The 27,694-nt window shown below is 36.7% G+C and overlaps 1 protein-coding gene across 3 annotated transcripts in view; it reads right to left on the bottom strand.

Moving 5' to 3' along the window:
• The window catches only part of EPB41L2 (erythrocyte membrane protein band 4.1 like 2), a 119,609-nt gene that overhangs the window by 44,909 nt on the left and 47,006 nt on the right, over nt 1–27,694 (bottom strand). For all 3 annotated transcript variants that reach the window (XM_082306598.1, XM_082306599.1, XM_082306600.1), the window contains exons 3-5: nt 24,828–25,312; nt 23,221–23,433; nt 5,101–5,205 (exon numbers count right to left, since the gene is read on the bottom strand). In XM_082306598.1, coding sequence (XP_082162724.1) covers nt 5,101–5,205; nt 23,221–23,433; nt 24,828–25,298 — 789 coding nt within the window. In that variant the 5' untranslated portion in view covers nt 25,299–25,312. The remainder of the gene's footprint in view (nt 1–5,100; nt 5,206–23,220; nt 23,434–24,827; nt 25,313–27,694) is intronic.

Here is a 27,694-nt window from a genome sequence, read left to right as displayed (position 1 = left end):
TTGTCTTCCAATACCATATCCCTCAGTCTTTGTTACAGGCTTTTCCACCCAAAATCAAATTTATTTCAAGGAGACAAAACATGCTAGGCTACAGTTTTATGGGTCTGTATGGATTAGAAGAATATGGAACTATATGTTTTTGCACTCATGCAAATCCTTAATGTAGATCACCTCTGCTGATAAAGGATGTGGCTTCTATGAATATGACCCAAAATACTAAGTTCCCTGTTGTAAATGACCTTGGTCCAAGTTGATTTCATCATAAATGCAGCATGTATATATTAGACAAATACAGTTTAGAAATTAAATGCAAAAATCCCTTTTTACCATTTGTACAGATGTAATTAAAAAAAAACAGAATACTTTCACATTTCTTGCTTTAAGAAGTCTGTGACCTCTACATTTCATAGCTACTATAATTCTTCCAGAGATGCACAGTCTATAACATCGTTACAAAGGAAGAGATATAAAACACCCCTCCAAAAAATCTGGACACCATTTATTCTGCTTAAGTCAGAAAAGCTGCTGTCTGTTGGAAGAGCCTTGACATGGAAAGGCCTTGGAAGACAAAGGAAGTCTTCAAATAACTTTAGCTGAGACTCACTTCAGCTACAGTTATCCTAGGTTTAAATGAAATGATACACAGCGATATTCTTCCAATTAGAAAGATAACTAAACGTAGCTTAAACTCTTAAATTTTAGATATAGTATAAAGTAAATAAAATAAATAAGTATAGAATATAGCATGGCATAACTACAGCATAAAACTAGGATTCCTGAGTATATGTTACTTTCAGTGCTTTAACTTTTATCACTATAAAGCAGGAGAAAAGAACATAGAATACAGAATATGCTGCAAGAGGAGAAGAATAATCCTTTCTTTACAGAAGTTACACAGTTCATTTTCTGATTTTCCAAAGCTGGAGTAAGCTTATTGGAAGCAGACTTTGCCACCAACTTTCATTACTGTTCTGTCAAATAAAATCAGATGCTTATATTTCATTTATATGCATAATTACAGGGGTGGGGTTTTTTGCATCTGTGCCTTTTGTTATGGATAAAACAAACAGTATTGAAAGAATCTACCCTGAAATAGACCTCTTAATGCAGAATAGACAGGTCTGTCTTTCAAAACAAAAGACAAAGTGTATACAGACTACTTTGCTCCAGTAGGCAGAAATCTATTTGTTTAATTTGTGAATGGTAAGGTTATAGATGAGACAAAGTAATGAATTGTCAAAGAACAACAAAACGTTCTCTGCCAGTACAAAAGTATTTTGTACAAATCCAGAAAAGCAGCATTTCCAGCTGGTGTCCAGAACATAAGAGCAGAAGCTTTCTAATGCTTCTGCAGACCAATTTCAGTGTGAATGGCGTATTCATGAACTTTTGAGTGTGTAATGCAATGAAATCACTAACTAGACTTCAGACCAATAAATTTAACATTTGCAAAACAATGAAAGAAATCACCAGTGAGTAATTTGACCTAAATAGTTTTAAAATGTGTATTAAAGCTAACAAAAAATCAGTCTGATTTGAAGACACAACATCTCTCCCAGCTGCACAGAACACCCATAGAAAAAACTTAATGGGACTCCTCCTCCAATGGTACCCCGATGGTGCATTAGGGAGCAGCTCTAATTCAAAAGAGTGCCTGGCATTCAGTTTCCACACCCCACAGCTGCTGTCGAGTTCAACAGCTGGCTCATAAATGGGTGGCTGTGATGAGTGGACAAGAATGAGAAAAACACATCATTCAGCATTTAGTACTGACTGGCCTGGAGGTCAGAGATTTGTGGCATTTTAATCTGAAGAGGCAACAGTCATAACAGGAGAAAAAATGCATCAGAAAGAACTGGTACTGAGATGAAAAAAGAGTTCAAACTCACTACAGAGGTGAACAAAAGAGAAGGCCCTAAAACCAGTAGAAGTTCCAAGTCCCCAAGCTTTTATTGGCAGCTCTTGCTGAACACAACTGCTCAGCCCCCCACACTTCCATCTATTAATTAAATCAAAACATAAAACGTTAAATGTTTTTTTTTCTTTTTTAAAAGAATGAAAAAAGGTTGAGACATTTAAACATCCTAAGACAGAAGCATTCATTAAAAACATACCACAAATATACTGAAAACAATTTTAAAAGTCTTCATCCATGTATTAAAAAATCCTTTTAATAACAAAAATGAGTGCTACAATCTCACTGAGCACACTCTGTGTAGCTAAACAATTTCAAACTTACCTGCATGAGAGGTAAGTTCAAATGGCAGTTGGGGAGGGGGAACTTTCTCAGCACACAACCAGTAATTTTGCCGTATTAAGACACTGCAGTAGCTACCCTTCACATTATCAGGATATGTTTATACCATAACCAGTGTAAGAACTTCCGAACACGGTGTTGTACAAAAGCAGTAGCTTTGAATTAGGTAACTTGAGTGACAATAGCAGTAAAAATAAGCAAGCCTATATAAACGTGCACGTTACAGCACAGACTGTCCAACCCATAAAAGACTGTAAGCACTTAGCCAAGTGAATAATTCATGCCAAAGCCCACGTTTTCAAATTCTTCTTTGAAAAGCTGGGTATTCTCACTCACCTGGTAATCGCAACTTAGAGCTGCACCAGAGACATAGTACCATCCACATAATGGCACTTTGGGTACAATCTAGGGCATATGGGCTATCCAGCCAGGAAATACCTAAAATAAACCCCTCCTTCACTGTTACTCACTGGCATTCAAAATCTTTTCGTTCCTGCAGTTCACCATAAATTAAGCTTAATTCTGCAACAGAAAGTAGGAGGTGGGAATTGCAAATCTGCTAGGAAAGACTCCTTTCTAAGTTTCTCCAAATAACACTAAGAACTTCTTTGTATGAAGAAGAAAAAATCCAACAACTGTGTTTTTTTAGCCTTCATAACAAATTGGACCAGATTTCTCCAGAAATTTTTAAAGCCTGCTACTGTCCATAGTTCAGGTGACAAGTGGTCTACTCTTCTTTCGAATAGAGTGCTAGACTTAGCCTGGGCATATAAATAATTGAACCACAGGGGCCCCATATATTTCTCGCTTAATTTATGTAAATACCTCATTTCTGAGTGTTGCTACAGTAGCACCTCCATAGTCAATGAATAGGGAGCTCAAGGACTCATTCAGGCTGAAAGGGACCTCTGGAGATAACTCAAGTTTTTAGTATCTCCAAGGATAAAGACATTTGCAAAAACAGATGGGCTCTTTTTAAGCTGCGGTACTCTATTCCTCCATTCACATGACTGAGTAATACCAACAAATCTCTTAGTCCAATCAGAAGCACATTAAAAAAGATAAAAAAAAAGAAAAAAAAAAAAAGAAAAAAAAAAGAACAAAAAAAGAAAAAAAATTTAAAAAAAGAAAAAAAAAAAGACAAAAAAAAAAGACATAACTCTACACCAATCCAGATGTTCCTGCTCTACTTTCAAAAGCCAAAGGCTCCGTATTCCACCTCCTACGATCTACTCAAGTGGGCTATTTCCTGGTATAGTTCAAGGATCCCAGGTCTGCTATTAGACCTTTCCTCTCTTGCCAGAGATTAGACTGTTGTTTTATTGTGTGTACAGTGTAGATTTTCAATAGCAAGTAGCACAAATAAAGGGACAGCATGTGATAACAACAAATAACAATTAAGATTATGATGTTACTCAGAGGATTAACTGAGATGCTCTTCATTGTTACACCAAAGAAGTTCTCATTTCTATAAATGGTTTACAAATCAAGAACAAAAATAAAATATCCAAGTAAAAATACATCAAGCCCATTTTATATATGGGGATTTTTAATACAGAGGGTTTGAGTATTTTGCTCAATGCTGCACAGAAAGCCTTGTAGCAAAGCAAGTAACTCTAGAAAACAACTGTATTTGAATGGAAGTTGTCAGAAATTCAGATTTATCCAGACCACTAAATTAGACTTCATTTCAAACACAGTAATGGGATGAGAAAGATGACAGAAAAAAGGCAAGAGCTTCTAGACTTAGCACTCATGTAATGATGTTTCCTGCTACAAATACAGAAATTAAAAAGAAATACAAATTTTTCTACTTCAATTTGTAATTATTAGTCTGTTTTCTTTATGAGGAAAAAGATGACCACAGGTATATCTTTAGTTCATGGACAAAGTGACAGCCGGCCCATAACTAACTGTAAATGTTCAGATGCTGGGAAAAGCTAAATTGGCTTTTGGTAATTAGTGGAATGAACTGACTTAAGCTCAGCAATCTAGATGTGCTCGACCATCCAACATGTAAGCAAGTGCAAAAGAAGACTGAAAATAAGTTACCAATAGTATTTAAGAGATCCTTTTGAATGTAGTCATATCAAAACACCATTAATTTGTAAAATTAGCATCCAATACTGGTGATGGGCTAGCTCCAGTCTCATCTCTACAAATGCCAAAATTTTCTTTCAGCTTAAAATTAATAAAAAAGGAACTCAAAGGCCTAATAGTTACAGACTTAGGGGCAAGATTTCCTTCATGTTCCTGTTCAAAGCATTATTAAACTTAAATGAGAAAAGGCAGCTAAATTATTATTATTATTATTAAAGTCAGGTAGAAGATTTTTTTTATTTATTTATTTTTTATTATTATTTATCATCCCAAGTTTGTTTGCTTGTTTGTTTTTTTTTGTTTGTTTTTTTTTTTAAAGTAAATAATTAAAGATTTCAGAAATTTGGGAAGTTGTCAGACTTTCAGAAATTTGGGAAGTTGTCAGACTTTGCCTTAACAGGCAAAGATATTAGTTAAAATTTCCTGTCTTCACTTGCAGGGATGGCATACTGGTTTACTATACTATTTTACTGTATTACTATAAAGCCTAGCAATTACTCAATTAGTTTTCTCAAAAATGCAATTCCCTTACTCTAAATAATGAAAGGGCACTTTGTTAGGTATCAACATACGCATTAGTATCCTGCACATGTAGCAAGTCAAGTCTAGCAGACTAGAATTGATATTTTGCAACAGTTTACTCAAATGTTTGTAATGGTATACATTTAATACAATATACCTCACTAAACTATTGAAGTTAGTAGCAATGTAGAAAAACAAACAAAACCCTCACATAGGCTTACCTTCTGTTCTGAATTCTCATAAAACAACAGCCCAAAATAGTCCTTTTCCAGTAAATTGAGATGTTCACACACTTTGTCAAACAGCACTTGGCCTTTTGCTCTTTTCTGAAAGAAAAAAAAAAAAAAATAAAAAAAATACTATCAGTATATCAGTAAAATCCTTAATTACAGGTACTGTTATTTGATGGTATTAGTCAGGAAAATCTGAAATATCAATAAAATAGATTATAAAGCTGTAGCTTTCTTATGATACAATGTTCACCATATTTTGAAAGCTATACATATCACTTACAGAAATAAAGACATTGCAATTTTTTTCAATTTATCAAAAAAATTGACTTGAATGCACAAGGAAAATTCAGTACCTAAATTGATGTAAATATTTTGCACCATTAAGTGTCACTAAATATTTCTGAGTTTTTCTGGATCTTTATTTTTAAAATAAGGAAGACTTCTTCACATAAGCCAACTTTTTCTATATCATTATCTTCTAAAAATTAATATATTTCCTACAGTGTTAATTTCTGTTAACTTGTGCATTTCTAGTACTTTGGCATACCTCTCAATGACTTTTATGAATCATGTGATATGAACTCTCAAGAAAAATAAAGCACGTTATCATCTTTGAGAGACAAAAAGAACAAGCAGACCACTATAAGTTGGTGAACTGAGCAGTAGAAGTAGCATACAAGTGTGAGCAGAACATAAGCAACGTGTCTAGGTGCCTATATTGCAGAAGTTTTGAGAGGCAGAAAAGAAGAAAAGAGGGCTGCCTTCTATCTGTAGATTTATGAACTCTCTCAGTAACCAACAAATCCATTAGATACTCAAAAATAAAAACCAGTCTTAGAGAAGTTTATTCTTCCGAAAAATAGTAGTTGTAGAAATCAGGAACAAAAAAAAAAAAAAAAAAGTAATGAAGATCACATTTTTATTTGAGGTTAGTTTCAGTATCGTAGTCTGCTACTTTATAACAGTAATCGAAGACTGATCACCATTTTAACACACTCTTAAAAAGGCTGCTTGCTGTAGCTCAGTATTACTACAGCTTAAGCAAATGGCAGTTAGTCCTGAAGTGTTATCTGTTGTTCTTCTACCTGGAATGGGGAACATAAATAAGGGCATCCCATATCTCCCTAGTGCTGGTAATGAAGCGCAGGCCCAGGCCCTACTCCTGTGCGCCAGGTTTTAGGGAAAAGATTTGTTGTACTGGAGATGGCAGCTGACAGGAGACAAGGTTTTAGAGCAGGCGGCTCACAACACGTACTCAGGGATGGGGAAGACAAGAATGTCTTTCTCCAGTTAAAATTTGAACATGAATGGCATGCAGTCTCCCGGGTTGAACCAACTCCTTCATGACTGTTCTGCTATTTGTGGCATTTATCAATGAGGCCACAACATGGCATTTTCAGAGGCCTGGCAGCGTAAAGGAATTTTTGCATTTGCTTAATCTACAGATTTCAGTAGATGCCATACACCACTGCAATTCCACAGAAACGCCATCATCTGCCCCTGTGTAGGCCCTGGCGACACTGCAGCCATTGTCCCCGCGGGCAGGGGCAGGGCGCTCACAATATGCCCCAGCTCGGCGCTTGCCTGCGGCTCCGCTCCACCGCACAAAACATCAGGGCCGGGAGGGGAGGGAGGGGGAGAAAAGAAGGTATGCACTGAGCAAATAGTGCAGGCATTGTTGTTTTATTCCCCAAGAAACCAAAGCTTTATTTATTCAAGATCGCATTGTTCAGCAGACATTACAGTCCCAAAGATCAGAAAATTTTCAAAGAAACAAACTTATAAAATGAGCACATTTAGTAACACAAGCATCACAGCAATGCAGTGGAACTTAGAAGTCAGAGTCACTTTTGAAATGGGGAGCTGGGAATCTTAAGTTTGTTTGGTACTTTCAAAAATTTTATTCTTCAGAAAGACAGAGGACTATTTGCCCTAAAAGTCTGAAGTAACCACTTAGTTTTCTTGACAGCCTCACCTTCAGCTTAATAAAAAAATCAGCAACATAGAGAAGAGCTAAACTGAAAGCAGCAAAAGTATAAGCAAAAGAAGGTTTGAAGAACCTTAGCCTGCTCAGACGCATGTAATAGATATCATTTTTCTACCTAAATCATTGTGCACATCAGTGATCACACCTTGTAAAGGCAAGCTCAAGGCATATGCATTTTAGTGAAAGAAATCTACAGATTAGTGCAGAAATAATAGATGCTATCATTAAATCCATATCTGGAGTCAGTTGCTAATTACATAGCTTTTTATAAAGCTCACAAACTAAAAACCACAGTTAATATCAAGTCTTTGACATACAGAAACATAAAGCAACTAAATTTACAGGAAATACATTGCAAGTGTAACAGTAAAAAAAAAAAAAAAAAAACAAAAAAAAAAAAAAAAACCAAAACCAAAAACCCAAAAAACCAGTAAAATATTGCACAGTTTCTTCTTAGGAAGTCACAGTCAACAAAGAACTTGGATACACTGGCAATGTCCACTGTATCTTTAAAGATCTTTTTGTAAATTTATAGCTCTTCCACATAAGGAAAAACACCACCATGCCATGAAGGCCAAGTTATGTTAGTCTACATTCCAGACAGCAGCGTGATACCAAGAAGTCAGAGCATCAGAAAGTGACATTTATAGAGGTCTGTTGTGGATTCAAAAGCGTAAGAAGCCTCTCAGTATCACCAACGGTTCTCATTATAAAATCCTACTTGTAAAATTAAAAGACTCCTAGTTCTTCTAGTTCTCCCCTCTATGCACCAGAGCTTACATCCATCACTGCCACGCAGTGTGGAGGACCAGGGACTTGAACTGGCTGGACACAAACCCTTTTCCAGGGGTGTAAGGGGGGTGATTTTGGCAGCCTGAAGGAAAGCCAAAGTGTAACCAGAGCCATAGGTTAGGCTGGATGGTGCCAATAGACCGCCATGGAATTAACACAGGCTTTAAAAAAGAAGCGAGCAGAAGTTAGACTGGTGTGGTGGAAAGGTTGGTTGTTCTCAGACCCAGAACATTTGGATCCATGCCCAAAGCGCAGTGAGGCAAATGATGACTCCTCCAAACTGTAAAAATAGCTGAGTGCTGCTATCACTGTGACATCCCCTTTTCCCACTGAAACCAAGCTGCGCAGTTGGCTGTGTTTATATGGGATACAAAACTCACTTCAGCCACACGGTAAAACTTTCAGAGCTCATTTGTGACTTTAACCTTTCTGAGAGTTATTTGCCTACTTCGATTTGTGAGAAGATGTTCAGATCTTATCTAAAACCCTGGCAAATCTATTTTTCCTTCATGATTTAGTATTTTGAGTACTGAAAGAGCAAGGAAGGTACTATCCCTGTCATTTTGTATGTTGGTGCCAAAATTGGTATGTACATTGAAGACTATGTAAATGAGAGCATTTATACCATCTACATTCATTTGGTTGTGGTGATGCCAGAGGTGAAAGGGTTTTGGTTCCCTCTGCACGAACTTTGCAGAGATGTAGAAAGCATCTTTTGGCTTTGAGATGACTTCACACATAAACATTACTTTCAGTGGTGTCTGTTGAATCTGGACCAATATTTTGAAAATGTGTCAAATTTAATGTCATCCCTATTTTTCTTTTTCTAAATAAAAGATGTCATACTTTAAACAGACCACTTCGGTTTATCCAAACAGTAGTCTACATATCTGAGCAGTCAGGAAATAAAGATTTGCAAATCAAAACTCAACTACAATTAAACATCTGTTCCATATCAAATTCATTCAGACTTTTCTTAATTCAGGGTTAAAAACTGATCTTAATTGTACATTAAGCAAACACATTTTTACTTTGTATTAGCAAACTGTAAGGAACCATAGAACCTATGTCAACCCCAATATATTTCACTTGTTCATACGTGCATAAAATACGGTCAATGCTGGCATCCTTTAAATGCCTTTTGTTAGAAATATTTAATTAGACCACTGACTGAACGCAGTAAACAAACCCCATAGGATCTTCATTTGCTTCTAACTAGTAATCATTATGCAGTTAGCACTTCTTTGTTTGTTTAAACTGTGTTATCCTCTATGAAAACCCAGATTATATTTAAAGTAGAAAATCTAAACAAGTCTTTATTGCAGATCCCAAATTTAATGACAAAATTTCCTCTCAACTACCTAAGAAACCACAGAAGAAGAAGGGGAAAAAAAAGCAAGTTGATTTTTTTACCCCCTCATTAAAGCAAGAGGCACATATAAATCACCCTAAAAGATTAATAACTTACACCTGCTCCCACAGATATCAATTATCAGGAAAGCAGTAGGTCACAATTATGTCATTTGCACTGTGCTAAAAAAACTGAAATATTGCTTCTAGAAATTAAGTCTCAAATATTCCAACAGTCCAGTCACTCAAGCTATTAAAACTCACCTGCCATTACAACTCACAAATATTACACTATTGAATCATGAACCTGAGTTATTTTACCCTTTAATATGGTTCTGTCATTTCAAGTAAGCACAAAGATCAAGTCGTTTACAATTTTTGACAAATACCACTGTCCTGGTTTCAGCTGGGATAGAGTTAATTTTCGTCTTGGTAGCCGGTATGGGGCTGTGTTTTGGGTTTAGGATGAGAACAATGTCGAGGATACACTGACGTTTTGTTCTTGCTAAGTAGTTGCTAAGTGGCGCTCACAGTGGTAAAGGACTTTTCAACTGCCCATGCTCTGCCGGGTGCACAAGAAGCTGGGAGGGGGCACAGCCGGGGGGAGTGCTGACCCAGACTGGCCCAAGGGCTATTCCATACCATATGACGTCATGCTCAGTATATAAGCCGGGGGAAGAAGAAGGAAAGGGGGGACATTGGGCATGATGGCGTTTGTCTTCCCAAGTAACCATTACGCGTGATGGAGCCCTGCTTTCCTGGGGATGGCTGAACACCTGCCTGCCGATGGGAAGTAGTGAATGAATTCCTTGTTCTGTTTTGTTTGCGTGCACGGTTTTTGCTTTGCCTATTTAAGTGTTATAATTTATTTTACTTCAATTATTAAACTGTTCTTATCTCAACCCACGAGTTTTCTCCCTTTTGCCCTTCTGATTCTCTCCCCCATCCCACTGGGGGGGAGTGAGCGAGCGGCTGCGTGGTGCTTAGTTGCTGGCTGGGGTTAAACCACGACAACCACTCAACATCTTTCATCCTCACATACTTTGACAAGTCTCTCTGATACACTTACATGTTGTTATCCCTATAAGTGAACTGAACTCTCTTTAAAGAAAGTAATAAAAGGTAACTGAAAGTTCCTAGCAGTTCACTGCCTGTGGAAGTTATTTTAAGTTGTGCTCCTCCAGAACTATACAAGCAATAGTTTCTTCTTCCTTCCTCCTCTCCAGGCATTCACACATTACTCTGAAGAGTCTGAGGCTACATGGACATTACCTTTAAGAGTTACAATAGTTTTAAGGTTAAAATAAATTAATTGGATTAATTGCTCATGATCTGTGTATGCACATGTTGTGTACCCATAACTCATCTTCTTTAGTATAATACTTCCATATAATATTATTTTGTGATATATTTCAGAAGCTTCCTAGAGATAAAGAGCTTTGGACATTTTTACTTTAAGCTACAGAACACAGAAAATCAATCTATTTTGTTAATATGGAACCTGTGGACTTAAGGAACTTTATACACTTTAAACTAAAAGTTAAAGGGCTTAAATATAACATTTCAATGGAGGTTATTTTGCTTCCTTATGAAACTTTCTGGATTCCCAAAAAACCAAAATAAAGCAAGTTTGAAGAGTCACTGGCATCAAAATTCATAACACTACTCCCCCTTAAAGTTTTTAATTCCTCGGAGCAAGTAACCAAGATACAGAGTAATCATTTACAGACCACTGAGACATATTTTATCAACTATCCAAGATAACAATGCAGAGACACTGATAGTAGAATTGACTACAGTTCATTTTGAGGGGGTTGGGAATCGAAGACCACGAAACACTACAGTAAGAATTTCAAGTTACAATGAACCGAGGAATAGGTTTCACCCAGACAAGGCCTAGCTTCATTATGCTGACAGGTCATGGACTTTTCTGGGCAATAGTGGAGTACCTTTAATGTTGTATCTACACTGGCATTCAGACAAGCATAACCGCAGAAGCTATACTCAAGAAAAAGACTATAAACCAGGTCCTTCAAATTTGCATCTACAAAAGCAAAGTAATAAAAGTACAAAGATAGATGAGAAAAACACTGAAGGAAGTCATCACAAAAGAAGCTGAAATAACTGTTTAAACAGTTCTGTAGGAAAAGAATTATTGACTTAAAGTTCAAACTGGCAAGTTGACACCAGTCAGAAGACCTATTAAGGCAAAATAAAGAGTTCTAAGGGCAAAAGAACAAACAGTTTATTCTCAGAGGTGATAAATTAATTTACAAAGTAACCCTCAAAAAAGAGAAATATCCAAGATGTGCTTTATGTTGGAAGCCAAACATCAGCCATGTCAGGCATGCCCTGGGCAAAGGCAAAGACATGCAAAAACAAGCCAGAAGAAATAATTCTGTTGTCAAACAATACTAGGTGGCTGCAAAAAAGAACTTAAAGTAATTATCAATATACAAAACATACAAGTGGCAAAGAAACTAGAAGGGTACAAATGTACCTGTACTCCTACAACAACATTTGATGACAAATTCTGAACTACAAAAGAACAGCATCAAATTAGTCGTTTGCAAAGATGTCTCTATATCACAGTAAAACCACGCTGATTCGCTATGAGTGAACTGTTTTTTCCCCCCACAATTTCATATATAAGCTTGCTATCTCAACATGTTAAAGCTATTTTTTTCTAACTGAGTATCTCCTATCAGTTTCTATTCTGTGGCGCTCACCAACAAATGACACAACATGTTAGAGAGAAGAAACACACAGGAATTAGCTTTCAGAAACATTTTGTCACAGAAACCAATTTTTGTTTACTCTAAAATATCTCTCAATGCATTCTGCATGTCACATATATACTTTTTTCCAAAAAGTGCTTTGACTCAGTATAGATTCCAAGAAAATGTCTTATTATGCAGAAGTTAGGTCAATTTAATTTTAACTAGTCTTTAAATTGTAATAATTTTATTCATATAATACAGGCTAAGTTTGCACATGTACCTAATCCATTCAAAATAGACTAAAATAATTCCAGCTAGGGCAAAGTGCCTGTCCATGCAAACTTTGTACCGATATAACTAAGTTTATAATTGCATTGCAATTTGTGCTGGTTTATCTGGTTTGATTTTTTTTTTTTTAGATAGTAATAGACTCACGAGTTCTCTATAGATATTTGCTCCCAAAATTCAACTCCTTTCTGAAGATTCCAGGGGAGAAAGAAAGAAAAAAAAAGTGACATGATATACGATTCCCTTATGCAAAACCTACTTCTACTTCTGCCCTTTTCAGTTGATGATAATGTAGCATTAACCCTTGCTTACAGGGTATAGGGATAAGAAGCCCTAGAACACTCCTATTTTTCTTGTATAAGCAGGAGTAAGTTTTACATTGGTATTTCACAATGCACTTGTGAAATTCCATGACAAAACCAAATCCCAGAACATCTTCACAATTGTTGTACAGCTACAAAACCAAAACAAACAAAAAATCAAAGAACAGAAGAGCTAGCAAGACACCACAGTCTACTTACCGTCCCTGTCTAATGGTTACTGTCACACACATACTGCATTTTCACCTCAGCAAATTGTATGCCTTTTATTCCAGCCCTTGAAAGTCAACCTGACTAATTGTGCTAGTGTGGGGGAGGAAGGTGCTTGAGAGAAAAGATTCATGTGAATCACCTGCAGATAAACCTGTATTTTCTCCCCAAATGTAATGCTACTGTGTGTTAAAAGATGGTTTTGTCTTTTAATATTAAAGTGCAGAACTCTTACCCTAAAGCAGCTAAATGAGGCCATTCAAAAAAGTCAGTGTCTTTCTTGATCTGTGGATAGACTAGCAGCCAGCTTTTTCTTCAGTGAAGAACTGTCAGCTTCTCAGAAACGATTACCTATGATGCCATATGCAAGCAGCAGCAGCCACATGGAAATATCATTTCTGCTGCATATAATTCAATGTTCCATGCATAAAACAAGTTAAGAAGTACTCAAAGAAAAATAACTTAGATGCATGTCAGTCTCAGCCACTCAGAATGTCAAACACTTCAATATAAAGCATCATCGTTGAAGGAAAACTTTTGCAGTTCACCATTATTTATAGGCACTAATCCAGAAAATTGGAATAAGTAACACCAGTCACTTTAAGAAGCATGTGTTACCAGAGGCATAAGGAAGGCTCACATAGCATGTGACACAGCTGATCATGACAGAGCCCTCCAAGATGCAACAGGCTGAAGACAGAACTTCCACGGAGTTCCTGGGCTTCTTCATTACTCTCTCCAAGTGATGATATCAAGAAACTCTGCAACAGGAATCTTAAAAAAGGATGCGGAATGTATTCAACTTCCGAGTCTTTAGTACCACAAAAAAGAGGCTTGGAGTAGTTTTCTGCATAAACTTGACATGCAGTGGGCAGAAAATTTATTTTCCGTCCTCCCTCACTTATCACATCTATGATGTGCACTCTTCAGAGTCCCATTACTTCCTCTTCCAGACTTACCAGGCGCATTGAGAAGGAAGGAACTCAGGTGCATGTATAAAATAACAGAAGTAAGAAGGCTGTGTAGAAATCAGATAGAGCCACAGACCCGGTGAAATGAATAAACTTTGATCTGAGAAGTGTATTTCCTCCAACAATGACTGATCACTGTGGCTTGTCTCAAAGGAAAAAAAGAAAAAAAAGAGGGAAGGTTCGGACTTTTTTTTTTCCTGCAAAGAAAAAAAAAAACCTCTAAAATAAAACTTCCCCCCAACCCCTGCCAGAGGATGACATAGGACAATCCCCAGACAATCTCTGGGAACAACTCATCTCTCTCACTTTTCTCATGGTTCCAAAATAAATTAGCACTTGTAAAGAAAAACTGTGATGTTGTCTGTTCAAATACACCACAAAAATGCAGGAACGGACAAGCTATTCAGTGGGATGATAGGGCTTCAAAAAATATCCTTAACTCTGAGTGCAATACAAACTTATATTGTTCCTGATTCTTTTTTCCCTAAGGACTTTCATGTCGACATCTTTTGTAAGAAAGAAAAATCAAGAAAGGAGAGCAAAACTGTTTCAGCTGGATTAGTCACTGGCTGCACTAAAGAATTACAGTCAAAGAAACTGGGACAGTTTAAGTGATCAAATTTGGTACTTTAAATGCTAAATAATTATTTTGAAAGGCTAATCATAATTTAATAGATCAAGAACATGAAGTGAGTGGACCTTGCAGCAACTTGTGTCCACTCAAGAGCACAACATTTACCTACACTGCAACTTCTGGAAAACAACACAAACTGTGTTAAGGGAAGGCTATTCTTGAAGCAGCTTAACTCTGCCCTCTTTGAGCTGAACTATGTTGATAATACGCATACTTAGATACAATTTTTGATGTTTTTGAACGCAGATGCTGCAGAACACTAGCAGACAGAGGCACTGAAGGATAAAATGCTAACATTGGAGTTTGGTCATGAAAACATATCAAGGATCAGATATGAGTATATTTCACTCAACACAGTAAGCCTGCTTCACGTAGCCAACAAACATTTGCTAAAGATTATAATTTTCTCAGTAATGCCTTGAAAATTCTTTTCCCTCGCTCCCTCAGTTAAAAACAAAGCCACTGCCACACATGGCAGTTGAGAGCTATGTGATGACAAGACAACAAGATCCTTGAGCAGTATCAGGATTATTATTACAAAACCCAATCTGTGGTAACCAAGACAGAAAACAGATATCTCAACATACACAAATAGGCTTCAGTCATATCACAATTACAGGACTTCACCTATTCAGTTAAATTAATCCCTCTACCTATCTCAGCTTCATATTACAGAATTCAAGCGCTTAGGAATATAGTTGAATTCAATTTTCAGCAAGTTAGGATATCCAATTGTCACTTCATAAATACTAAATTTCTGAAAATGTTCAGTGAAGCACGGAGAGCCTGGTCCAGATGAACCTCTATACAGCTTTTGCTGCTTAGTCCAAATCTCAGAGATAATACACTTTTAAAAACTAATTCCAGATGAACTTCTTTTGTTAAGCACCAACCTTAACTAAAAACTGTAACCTCTTTTCCAGTACAATTATTTTATGTATTCTATGAAAGCTCACTAGCATCTTATTGAATTGAAATATCCATTTTTTTAAGTTTGAAAAAATTCTTTCTATATCCAGTCAACTTTGTGGACTAAATTAATCTAATTAATTTAATTTGTACCAAACATATCACTTTGCAAAACCAGCTTCAAGGCGGAGGGGGGGGGGACGAAGCTGGTTTTTGTGTAAGATGTTATATGAAACAAGGTTTAATTCTTTCAATATCCAAAATTCAAAAGCCGTGTTATAAACCATTAAGTATGTTGAAGTGTTTTAAAGCACTGGAGCTGAAGAAACGTAGCCACAAATATGTCTAGAACTAAATTACGCTCACAAAGCAAAAAGGAATATAAGCAGGATAACAATCTAACTACCACGTGGAGAGCAGCTTAGAGAGCAGTTTCTGGTCTACTGAAATTGCATTTCTTCCTAAGCACACAGACTATTGTCAGTGGATATTCTGTTCTTTCAGGAAAAAAGAAAAACAAGATGGACAGAAAAAAGAATGGAAATTTAAGTTAAAAAAACTGTCAGAACTGGGACACAGGAAGACAGCCAGCACCTGAATCTATGGTAAGATTGCTTTTTAAAATAAAGGAAAATAGAGGGGAAATAAAAAGGTAGGTGTCAGACTAAACAACTGGCCTAGTTCATGGAATTCAATGAGCAGTAACAAAAGACAGTTGCTTTTTTAGAAGCTGTTTAATAGGGACTGCTAGGGATATTATGCCTGAACTCATCTGTACTCCCAGGCAGCGTAAAGTCTCAAAGTGCAGTCTTCCAATTGTACAAGTGTGGAACAAGCCTACGGAAGTTCTTCATTATTCAGAGATTTACTCTCTTACTTCAAAAAAGCTAGAGAAAACCAGGCATTTGGGCAACAGTGATAAATGGATGAGATTTTATGGAACTGCTTTTTCCTGCAAGTGAAAAAAAGTGAGAAGTGACCATCTTGCTAAAAGGAGTACATACAAAACTATTACTTTTTGAGAACCTAAGATGACATAAAAAAGAAAAAAAAACTGGAGTTTCCCTTCATACTCTAACTTAAAAATACGAAAAATATTTTATACTGAATTATGTTGTTTCTCCATTTGCACTTTTTCAGCAATAGCACCTTTTCAGTAAACTCCACATTATTTCAAAGGTATCTTTTTAAAGTGAAAATTGCAGAGCACAGCTAAGTATTGCTGGCATGGGGATTAACATTTCACCAAAGTGCCTAAGTCACAATCATCATTTTGCCTCAATGATATGGCATACCACAACAGGTAGTAGGTGCTAACCCTCCAACAAAACAGAGCTTCAATTCACTAAGACTAGGTATGGGAAGAAGGGTTACTGGCTAGCACATTAGATAGCTCCTTGCAAAATGTCAAGATGGTAGTGTCAACCAGGGATCAGTGCAATGTTTTGGGGAACAGTTTGCATATAGGCACTGTGATTGTTACATTATTAGTCAACTTCATGGATTTTCAGCTATGCCATTGGTCTTATTTCTTTAGTAATAATTGTATGTTAATAACATTCATGCTATCATCAGTTTTTCTCTGACAGAGTAGGTGTGTAATGTACATTATATAGTCTAAATTAAATTATTAACACAGCTAACATGTTTAGAGTAATTCCTGAATTATACTCCTACAATGGTGAAATGTGGCTATAACTATGCACATTAGTTGAGGCTTGAAGTCTGGAGGTTATCTAGTCTAACACGCCTGCTCACAACAGGTTGGTCAAGGTCTTGCCTAGTCAGATTTTTAATATTTCAAAAATATTTCCATTACCTGCCTAGGCAATCTGTTCTGGTGTTTGATCACCCTCAATGGATATACACATTCACATCTCGATGGAATTCCCTGTATTTCAGTTTGTGCTCGTTTCTTCTCATTCTATCATTGGGCACCACTGAGAAGAGCCTGGATCCATCTTCTTTACTCATCCCCCAGCCAGGTATTTGTACACAGTGCTAAAACTTCCCCAAGCCTCCTCCTCTCCAGGCTGAACAGTTCCACCTCTGTCAGTCCCTCCTCATACATCAGATGCTTAAAGCCTTTAATCAATGTTGCAGTCCTTTGCTGGACTCTCTCCAGTACGCCCAGAACTGGACCCAGCACTCCAGGTACCGAGCAGAGGGGAAGGACCTTCTCCCTTGACCTGTTGCCAACATTCTTCCTACTGCAGGCCAAGAAGCTGTTGGCCTTCTTTGCTGCAAAGGCCCATTGCTGGCCTGTGGTCACCTTGTCCATTAGGACGCCCCCCTTTCTCTGCAAAGCTGCTCTCCAGCCAATTGGTCCAGCCTGTACTGGTTCATGGGATTGTTCCTCCTCAGGTGCAGGACTTTGTATTTCTCTTTGGTGAACTTCATGAGACTCCTGTCTGCCCATTTCTCCAGTTGTCCGGGACCCTCTGATATATCAGCCACTCTTCCCAGTGTTATCATCATCTACAAACCGGCTGAGGATGCACTTTGTGCCATCATCCAGGTCATTAATTGCCTTGGTGTCAATGCCTTTAGTAAAGCATTAGTGACTAGCCTCCAGCTGGACTTCGGGCTCCTGATCACAACCTTTTGAACCCAGCATTTGAGCCAGTTTCTGGTCCACCTCACTGTCCACTTACCTAGCCCATACGTCATCTGTTTGTCTAGAACAATCATGGGAAAGTGTCACAAGCCTTGCTAAAGCTGAGACTATATCCACAGCTCGCCCCTCATCCACAGAACCAGTCATCATATTGTAGGAGGTATGGTTTCCCCTTTGTAAATCCATGCTGACTACTCCCAAACACCTTCTTGGCCTGAAGAAGTTTGGAAAGGATTATTTGCACTGTAACCTTCCCAAGGATTGAGGTCAGGCTGATCAGCCTGACACTTCCCACATCTTCCTTCTTGAAAATAGGAATGACATTTGCCCCCCCGCCCCTATATCCCAAGAACCTCCCCTGACTGCTGGGACCTTTCAAAGATGATCAAGAATGGCCTTGCAGTAACACCAGCCAGCTCACTCTGCACTCATGGGTGCATTCCATGAGGTCCCATGGGACTTGTATCTCTAATTTAAATGTTCCCTAACCTGACCCTCCCTTCTTCCATTAATTTCCAAATTGCATCTTCAGGTTTTTGCCATTAACTATTTACTGATAAGATGACGATCAAGCTGGAAAAGTAAAGTTTTTCTGACTAAAACAGCTTATGGACTAAGAATAGTGCATTAGTACTTTTTTTTTTTTTTTTTTTTTTTAAGAAACAAGGCATTACTATCCACTTCAAGATTATCTATTAAGATTCTAGTGAATCTAAGGTATATAATATCCAAATCTTCTTACATTATGATTATACCACTGTTACAAATTGATTGTATAGTATTTTATCTACTAAGTGGACACAAAAGTTTCAGTATTTAGTTACTACTGAGAATCCTATCAGCTTATACTAACAACAGCATTGATCTGCATGCTGACACCGAAACTACTACATCATGGCTTTATCTCCTTTCATGCCCTTTCCCAGCTATTGGCTTATATAAAAGACAGGCAATAAGAATGAACAACGACAAAATTAAACAAACAATAAGTTGCTGGGTCATATTTTGTTTTCTTTCACACTCCTTTTAAGTTATGTGAATACAAATTGATGCAGTTCTACAAGAAAAAAGGAATGTGATTGTAACTCAAACAGAAAAGACCCCAAGAAATAGTGTATTAGCTCAGATTTTATTACTGATTTATCACGAAGGTTTAAGATGGCAATTAGAAAAAGACAGGGTTCTACCAAAAGCTGTCTGTAAAATAACACTAATGAAAACAAGGTATTTTTCAGTTTTACTTCCTTATTAGCAAGTATATATATTTAAAGTATCTCTAATATAAATAAAATATAATGAAGCTGCTCCACAGTGCATAGTAAAAACTGGAAGAGGCATCAGGAATGTCTCAACTATGGAAATTGCTCCAAACTAAAACCTGATTTACTAGAAAGTCAGCCAAGATAAACTGAGCTTTGCAATTTGTTCTTAGACTGCAGAGTTTTTGTTTATTTGCTTTTTAAATCTTGTATCATTTCTGTTACTTTGTAAAGCAGAAACATTTACCCAAACACTAAATATTAAAGGAAGACTAAAGAAAAGATCAGTATCAGAAATTGTCCTACTAGGATTCACTGCAGAGAGCACAAACTTAAATTTCAGTTATCAGTTGAAGCAGCTTTCTGAGATTTTTAATAATTTGGTACAGTAGTAGAGCATAAAACACTCTACATGTATTTAAGAACATGAATTCATTTATAAAATTGCCATCAGCACTGCTCATGTCCTATAAATGATTCAAATGAACACACAAAACAGATTGTTTCTATTCCACTTTGTCCCCCTCCTTAGTTAATTTTTGCTTCTGTTCTTACAGCAAACTCTTATTTATTACAAATAATCAGAAAACATATTTCTTAACAACCAACTTAACTGAATCATGATAAACTTAAAATACTGCAGAATAGAATTTTTCAGTTGTAAATGCAAAATGGTATCTTTTTAAATCTGTGGTAAGCCACAACTTCATTTAAGTTTCATTTTTGGATGGGGAAAAAGCCCAGGAAAATAGAATTCATGTAGCCTTCAATTAATACAGAAATACCGTTCAGATATGAACATCCTGATTTATGCGAAAAATCAAAACAGAACTCCAGGGTTACTACACTATCTAGGTCAATTTTTGTTTTATATATAATTTTTATAGATATTTCTCCATATATATTGATAAGAATATATAAATAAAACTACTTTTCAAGAACTTTTAGGTGAGAAAATTCCTACAACTTTAGACCATAAGAATGCACAGCCATAAGCAACATGTTCTAGAAAGCAATTATTCTGTAGTATATTTTTCATGTTCGTGTTTTGTTTATTCTGATAAAATTTTTTCTTCTGCAAGCACAGCATAAAAAATAAATAGACTTAAATAACATTAACGAAGGCTTCACTATTGCTTTTTACAGTTGACTTAATTTACGGTGAAGTGGTCCACAACTGACACGGTCAGGGAGAGATCCCTGTAGGGCTAAAATATTGTACTTTAAGACACATACACTGAAATTGTTCAGTTTTAACATCAAGAATAGGAATTCTTTAACAAATGGAGGCTTCAGAAAGTTTGTATTACTAACAACTATAAAACACAAATGTTAAAAATTCCAGCAAACCACAGCAAAACATTTCCAAGCAGTATTTCATAGATAAACAACAAATAAGAATTTCTTAGCTGATAGGAAGAGTTTTATTAGAGAATAGGTTTGAAGAAAGCTGTACTAATGCATGAAGTAAGACTTAAGTTGTGATGAAACTTCTGAAAGTCTTAAAAGCAGATAGCTTTTTTTTAAGTCTTCTGTAACTATTAGTTTCGCAAGATCTCGAAAGACAGGTGAGCAGTGTCCATCCAGTATTACATTACAGTACACAAAAGGACTTGTACACAACAAGCAATTAGACTACTAGGAAGCCTAATGAAATCCACAGTCGAACAGTGTAGGGACTGACTGACGGACACTGGAAAATGAAATGGCACAAGAGAAGACAAAAGGCTTCAAGCAGAAGCCTGCACTACCGCATGACTTGTAATGTGTACTACGTCAAAAATTAAACAATTTACATTAGACAAAAATAGGAATATTTTCAAGGAATCAGCTGGGTCTAGAAAATGCCACAACATCGCCACTGTTTTGTCCTTAGATCAATCTGCAAGATATATCTAGATCTCTGGTTTTAGAAAAGATGCAAATTTTAACCACTGTTCATAACTCCGATATTCAGTCTAGGCACCACAGCTAATCAGTTAGTTAAAACGTCATGTAAAATGTGACAACTATGTTCACAGGCATAGTTCAGAACAACCATTTTTCCCCTATTCCAAACAAATGGGTATTCTAGTGCAAAGCGTAAGACAGAAATGTAAAGGAGGAGTTGACTTCAGTGGGGAAACATATCACCTTCTATAACAAATATTAATTCTCCACGTCACTACCAACGCATTGTGGTTCTAACACTCACTTAAAAGTCTGCTTGCTGTGCGTGTCGTATTAGGTACCATTTTGCAGAACACACTGAGTCATATCATGTTGCTTAGTCACATCTTTAGCTTACTGAACCCATAAATGAAACTACGATATTCTAAACTAGCAGCTTATATGGCCATAGAAACTCCTCATCACTTTACAGCCATCTTGTATGACTAGAACAAAGAGCGATAACACAAATTTCACAAAGAGAAGTGACTGACTGGAAGCAACAAGTAGAAATGAAGCATCAGAAAGCGCAACGGACTTCACCAGCTGTTTAATTCACTGGATTCCTCCTTTGCCCACAGGTTTACAAATAATTGAACCCAAGAACAGCTTAGAGCTCCTGTCCTGCGAAAGACACTGCTGAAGAGCAGAGGGGTTTTTAGGATTGGGATGCAGCTGTGCAAGGCAACCAAGCCTCATTATTGGAATCTGCCTTTGGTGCTACTAGCTGGAAGAGCTTTTGAAAAATATCACCTACACACCCTTTGAGATACAAAGCCAGAGTCTTCAGTTACTATGAACATGGTTTTCAAGCGTTTGCAAAGTTTATCAAAATTACAAAAATAGAACTAAGCAAATTTTAATGTGTCTTACAACTGACTGGAAGTACGGTTTCCAAATATAAACTGTCTTACAAGGAACACTGTCTTCTTTCCAAGGGGGCACTATATCCCAGTATTAAATAAATGAGCTTATTTCTGGGGTATCCGTGAATCCAGCATGAAATAGGGAGTTTCTAGTTAAAACAATTCCCAACCCTTCAGAAAGTGTGTCTGAAGAAGTCATGCAGTTTATAACAGTTGATGCTGCATCTTCTACTGGCAAAAGTGATTACAGTTGAACTTTCTAATAGAGAAGAACCTCTCACACCTTTGTACTGAAGTGACTGGCATCTTTTGGGACACAGTACTAGCCTGAAGTAATCTGCTGATAAGATCTACTTACTACCTTACTCATATAAAAACTCTCATAATAAATCAAAACAAAGGCTATTTCACTGAAATAAGATTTGGAATGCAACTTTTCTCCTCCTTTCATGTAATTACATGGTTCATAATTTAATCTTGATCTAAAATATTAAACAACTACTATTTGACTTAGAACTTGGACACTATGGTCAGACTGAATGAGAGAGAGAGAGAGAGTGTGTGTGTGTGTGTGTGTGTGTGTGTGTATATATATATATTCAAAGGATATTAAAGCCATAAAAACCAAGAAGCTTTTTTCCATTTAGCTCACAATCCCTATTTCTGTTAGTGATGTTAAGTCAGACTGAACAGATAAATATACACAATATCTAACCCAGTGATTTAGAGTTGTAAACAAGCAATCCATGCATCCATGAAAATTTGGAACTAGAACATAACTTGAAATACAAATATGTATTTTATACCTGTAACAGAATTTTTCTTTGAAGCAAACTTTTTTAAAATTTTAGTTCTCCAGCTAAGATAACTTAAAAAAAAAATAAAAAAAAAATTAATGAACTCAAGACAACCTTATTAGTACCATGACACTACCTTCAGGAAAATCTTAATCTTTTGCAAAAAAATCAAGTTTGAGCTATCAAACAATCACCACTGAAAGGATTTGTATATTGCATTTTCTCTTATTTGCTAGTGTACCTCAGAGTACATTTTTAAGGATAAACTGATAAGGTCTTAAAGGTGGAGTTTTAAAATGAAACATTAACTGGCCCCTAATAATAGCAATGTGAATGTAACATTATAATGAGCTCACTGGATATACAAAAATGTATTTGTTAAACTCTCAGTGCAATGAAAGCAAATTTTCTTTTTCACTATAGAAAAAGATCTCTTTATATAGAGACTTGATGCCTTACCTCTAGGTCACAGCTGTATTCCGTGCCATCCAGAAGCATCACTTTACACTGCACAGTTTTAATTTTCTTGGGAGACTTCTGAGGAATGTTTTCTGTTTTAATTTCACCTGTCTGCACTTCTTTTGTCTCCCTTTTTTCTTTTTCTTCTTGTTTTTCATCCTTTTCCTCTGCAACTTTCTCTACTTCCATTTCTTTACCATCTTCTTTGGCAGGCTATATAAAATACATTTAAACAATGATTGAAACTCAGGAAGGTGGATACTTTAAACTTGTTCATTTCTTTTATAAGCTACTAATAAATAAGACATTAAGCTTTCATTAAAGTTATGGACATGCTGGAAGCACAATAACCAGTGTAAGCTTTAAGGTCTTCCTTTGGGGATCAGATATTCTTGCTCTCAAACCACAGAAGGTGCCCTTTTTTTTTTTTCTTTCCTTGAACTGAGATCATTTTTTAATGTTTTATTGGCTTTTTTTTCCTAACAGAAACAAATTTAACAAGAAGCTCCAGGAAGTATACAAAACTTAAAAAACCAGTGTTTATGAAAGTCAAGTTATACAAAATCACAAAATGGTTAAGGTTGGAAGGGACCTCTTGAGATCATCTAGTCCAAATCCCCCCCCAGGCCCCCTCAAATACAGTTTGCCCAGGACTGTATCCAGCTGGGTTTTGAATATCTTCACAGATGGAGACTCCACAACCTCTCCGGGCAACCTGTTTCAGTGTCTGACCCACCATCACAGTAAAAAAAGATTTTTTTTTTTTTTTTTTTTTTTTTTTTGTGATTTGAGATGAAATTTCACGGTTTTAGTTTGTGCCCATTGCCTTTTGTCGTTTAACTGCATACAACTGAGAAGAGTCTGGCTCCTTTTCATTCCCTCCCTTCAGGTATTTATACATATTGATAAGATTCCCCTTGACCCTTCTCTTCTCCAGGCTGAACAGTACCAGCACTCTCAGCCCCTCCTCATCTGAAAGATTCGCTACGCCCTTAATCATCTTCGCCACCCTAGAATGTGAGGTTTGAGTGTTAAGAACTGACATGCAACTTTTCAAAAAGCAAGACTCTGGAGCACTGCAGAAGGTGGCATTTGGCTTGGAACTCAGCACCAACCTCCCAGAATGAATCAGTAAGGACAGGGACCACAAGCATGGTTTCTAGCTAAAGGATAACAAAAACCGAGATCACAAGGACTCAGAGATAATCTATGTGTTATTTGTTGTGGTTAAGTCACTAAGGAGGTATTTGTGCAATCTAATGGCTTCAGAGACAAAGCTGACTTAAGAAGCTTCTCCTCTTATCCTTGCTCATTTCTACCACAATGATACAGTTCAATGTTCCTTTGAACCATGCCAAAGTGTCAGGTTACACTAAAATTTGACATCTAGAACTGGAGTAAAAAATTATCTGCCACAGAGCAGGAACCTTTAAAACCAGCTATGCTACTCGTAACTGTATCAACCCAACTGCATAAAAAGGCCAGATAGTAGCTGTCATTTTTTCCCCTGATACGATCCTAACAAAGACTTACATGAATTACATAAATCATGAATCAGGTCTCATTAAAATTACTCCAAAGCATCCATTAGCCTTCCCCACATGTACCTGTGTTTCAGCACTACTAACAGAGTGTTTTTCTTCTTTGTCGTCTGCTTTAGCATTATGCTGATTTTCAGCCGCTGCTTCTTCTAAGCTCTTTTTAGGCTGAGCCACCCCCTCTGCTGTCTGGCATTCACTTTCTTCAACTACTTGTTCTTCCCCTGTGGTCCTTTTCTTGGTCTCATCTTTGGGCTCTGCCAAGGTGTATGATTTTTGTTTCTTAAGCCAGGGGGGAAGGAAACGAGAAATACCCTTGCTTTCAGGTGAAGGTTTTTCCTTCTTCTGGCTACTTGGACTACTTTGGCTAGTTGGTGCTGGGACAGAGGAAGAATCTTGAGCTTCTTCAGAGGATGCTTCCCTGGACTTCTGACTTTCTGGAGTCTCTGATGCTTCTTCAGGCTTGTCCTTGGCTTTGTCTGGTCCCAGCTGCTCAGAATCTTTCTTTACTTCAGTCTCTGAGCCAACTTCAGTTGTCATTGTCACAACTTACACTAAAAGAAGCAACCATAAAAATAGTTTTGTTACACTACTTTTACTGACTCTTACATTATTTGCAGTAATTTGCAGTAATAATCTACAAGAGGTTCTAAATTAAGCTTATCGGGGTTAAAGAAATACTTCTTTTCAAATTCTCAGCTCACAAGTAAAACCAGTAAGCTAAAACTTAGTGCTCTGCAGACAAAGATTTTTAAAAAATACTACTCTAGGGAGACAGATTGTAGGTAGATTGTATCTACCAATAGTTTCCTTCTCCTTGATAAAAATGTGTGTGCTCACTGAAATGCATTTATTTTATTATAAGCTACTCCTAATGTTATCGGCCAAGATTATTTCATGAGTAACTTCAGTTCTCTTTCTACTGGGCTCCTTGTTTGACCCAGAAGGTCAAATTTCAGAATAGCATCCGCCTTGTCTAGTTAAACTGGTAGATACAACCCCCTTACAGTTCAGTGACACTTATCAATATAACACAAATTTTATACAGAAAGTCTTCCTAAATCAAGAAAGAGTGCATGCTTCTAGTTGTTCCTTTTTACATTAAGAAAAGCCATTCTTGCCTTAAAAGAGACTCAGTTACAATATCTATACTCTTAGACCTTATGTAACTCTTCCATCCTCCTTATCATCCATACCTTTTCAGCAGAAGCAACCAGTAGGCTCACAGTTGACAGTACCAGAAGTAGACATTGATTTTAGATGGGAAATCACACCTTTAGTATTTAAGTTTCAGTTTATAGTCAAATCTGTTGCATTTTCAGTTAAGGGTATATTTTCACAATTCCCTTATCTCAGTCCATGATGAGCTAGTGGTGGGAATGGAGGAAAATGAAACAGCAAGCTTACCAAAAAATAGGAAAAAAGGATAGTGAGCATGATACTGAGTAAAAAAAAAATTAGAAATTCTAAGTGAGTGATACTGTTGAAATTACTAATAACGCTAGGAAGCGTGCGTTTTTTCTTTTAAAGTAAGATTGGGTTCTTAATCACGAGTTCCTACCGATCAACATAGAATCATACAAAACTCTTACACTCTCTCACTTCTGCCTGCTCTTCCTTCGGTGAAATTAAAGACAAATCATAATACTATAACAACAGGATATGCAACAATAATCCTTACTCTTAACATTATTGGTATTTCTTGAAAAAATATTAACTAGAATAAACAAATTGTTAGCTGTGTGGCACTGGATTTTGCTGCTTTACTTTGAAAATGCAACATAATATTTTTTTCCAATTTATTGTTGTGAGCCAACAAAAATAAGCACACCAGGGTCCAACAAACAAAGTTTAAAATGGTTAGGTCCCATTAGAAGTAACCAGTATTTATTTACAACCTTCTTCAAACAATTAGTTTTAAAGTGATGGTCTGTTTGTCTGGCCTGAAGGTTAGCAGGTTAGTTACAATCACATTTATAACTTTAAAACACTGGGCCCTCTCCATTAAAATTGACTGCCATCAGTGCCTGCCATTAGAGTCAGAAGTTCAGGGCTCCTGCTGAACTCAATAGCTGCTACACCCCTGCCCAAAAAAGAGTCAAGGAGAAGGAGAAAGGAGAAGAAGGGGGGGGGGGGGGGGGGGGGGGGGGGGGGGAGAAAAAAAAAAAAAAAAGAAGGAAACTAATAAATGCCCAAATATACAAGAGATAAGCCCTTCTGGCAAAAGAGATGGAGAATATTGAACCAAAGGAAACAAATTTGACAGTTATCTTAGTAAGAAGCTTAGACATAGGAGCCTTGAACTATCTACAGGCAAATTCATATTAAGCAAGCATCTTGAGACCAAAAGTAACTGCAGGTTGTGGGTGTTTCTTTGTTCGTTACTTTAAACTTCACTCTCTAAAATAAAACATTCACCAACAGAGAAATTAAAAGAAAAGTTACTATCTTTACTGCTATACTAGAAACTTCTGAATACATTTCAAGCTTAAATATTAGTTATGTAGCTATTTGTTTGTTGTGATAGAGTATTAATAATTATGTAAATATTATTTATCTCAGAGGTAACAGGTCTCCGAAAGGCAGGTTTCCATTTGAGTAGCTGTTGAGATTAAAGAATTTGCTATTGAAAGCCACATATTAGTACACTAGTTTCAAAGCTGCTAATAGTCAAAGTACATTTTGCTATCACCTTCATATCTTACACAGAATCTATACCTATCATTAGGAAATTACAGCAGCAATCTTAATAATAATAATGTAAATGTATATTATCAAAATGAACAATATATAGAAAACCAAAATCAACTTTCCCTGAGAGAAAAATCCACAAATTTCTCCTGATCAGACAATAGCGATCCACTCTGCTTAATAAAGTCAAAAGGCAGGTTTCATTATCAACAGAGATGGTGGTACTTTTTTCTCATGCATCTCTA

This window comes from Platalea leucorodia (genome assembly GCF_965183815.1).
Source record: "Platalea leucorodia genome assembly, chromosome: 3".
In the NCBI taxonomy this organism is placed as follows: domain Eukaryota; kingdom Metazoa; phylum Chordata; class Aves; order Pelecaniformes; family Threskiornithidae; genus Platalea; species Platalea leucorodia.
This window is presented reverse-complemented; position numbering and strand designations above follow the sequence as displayed.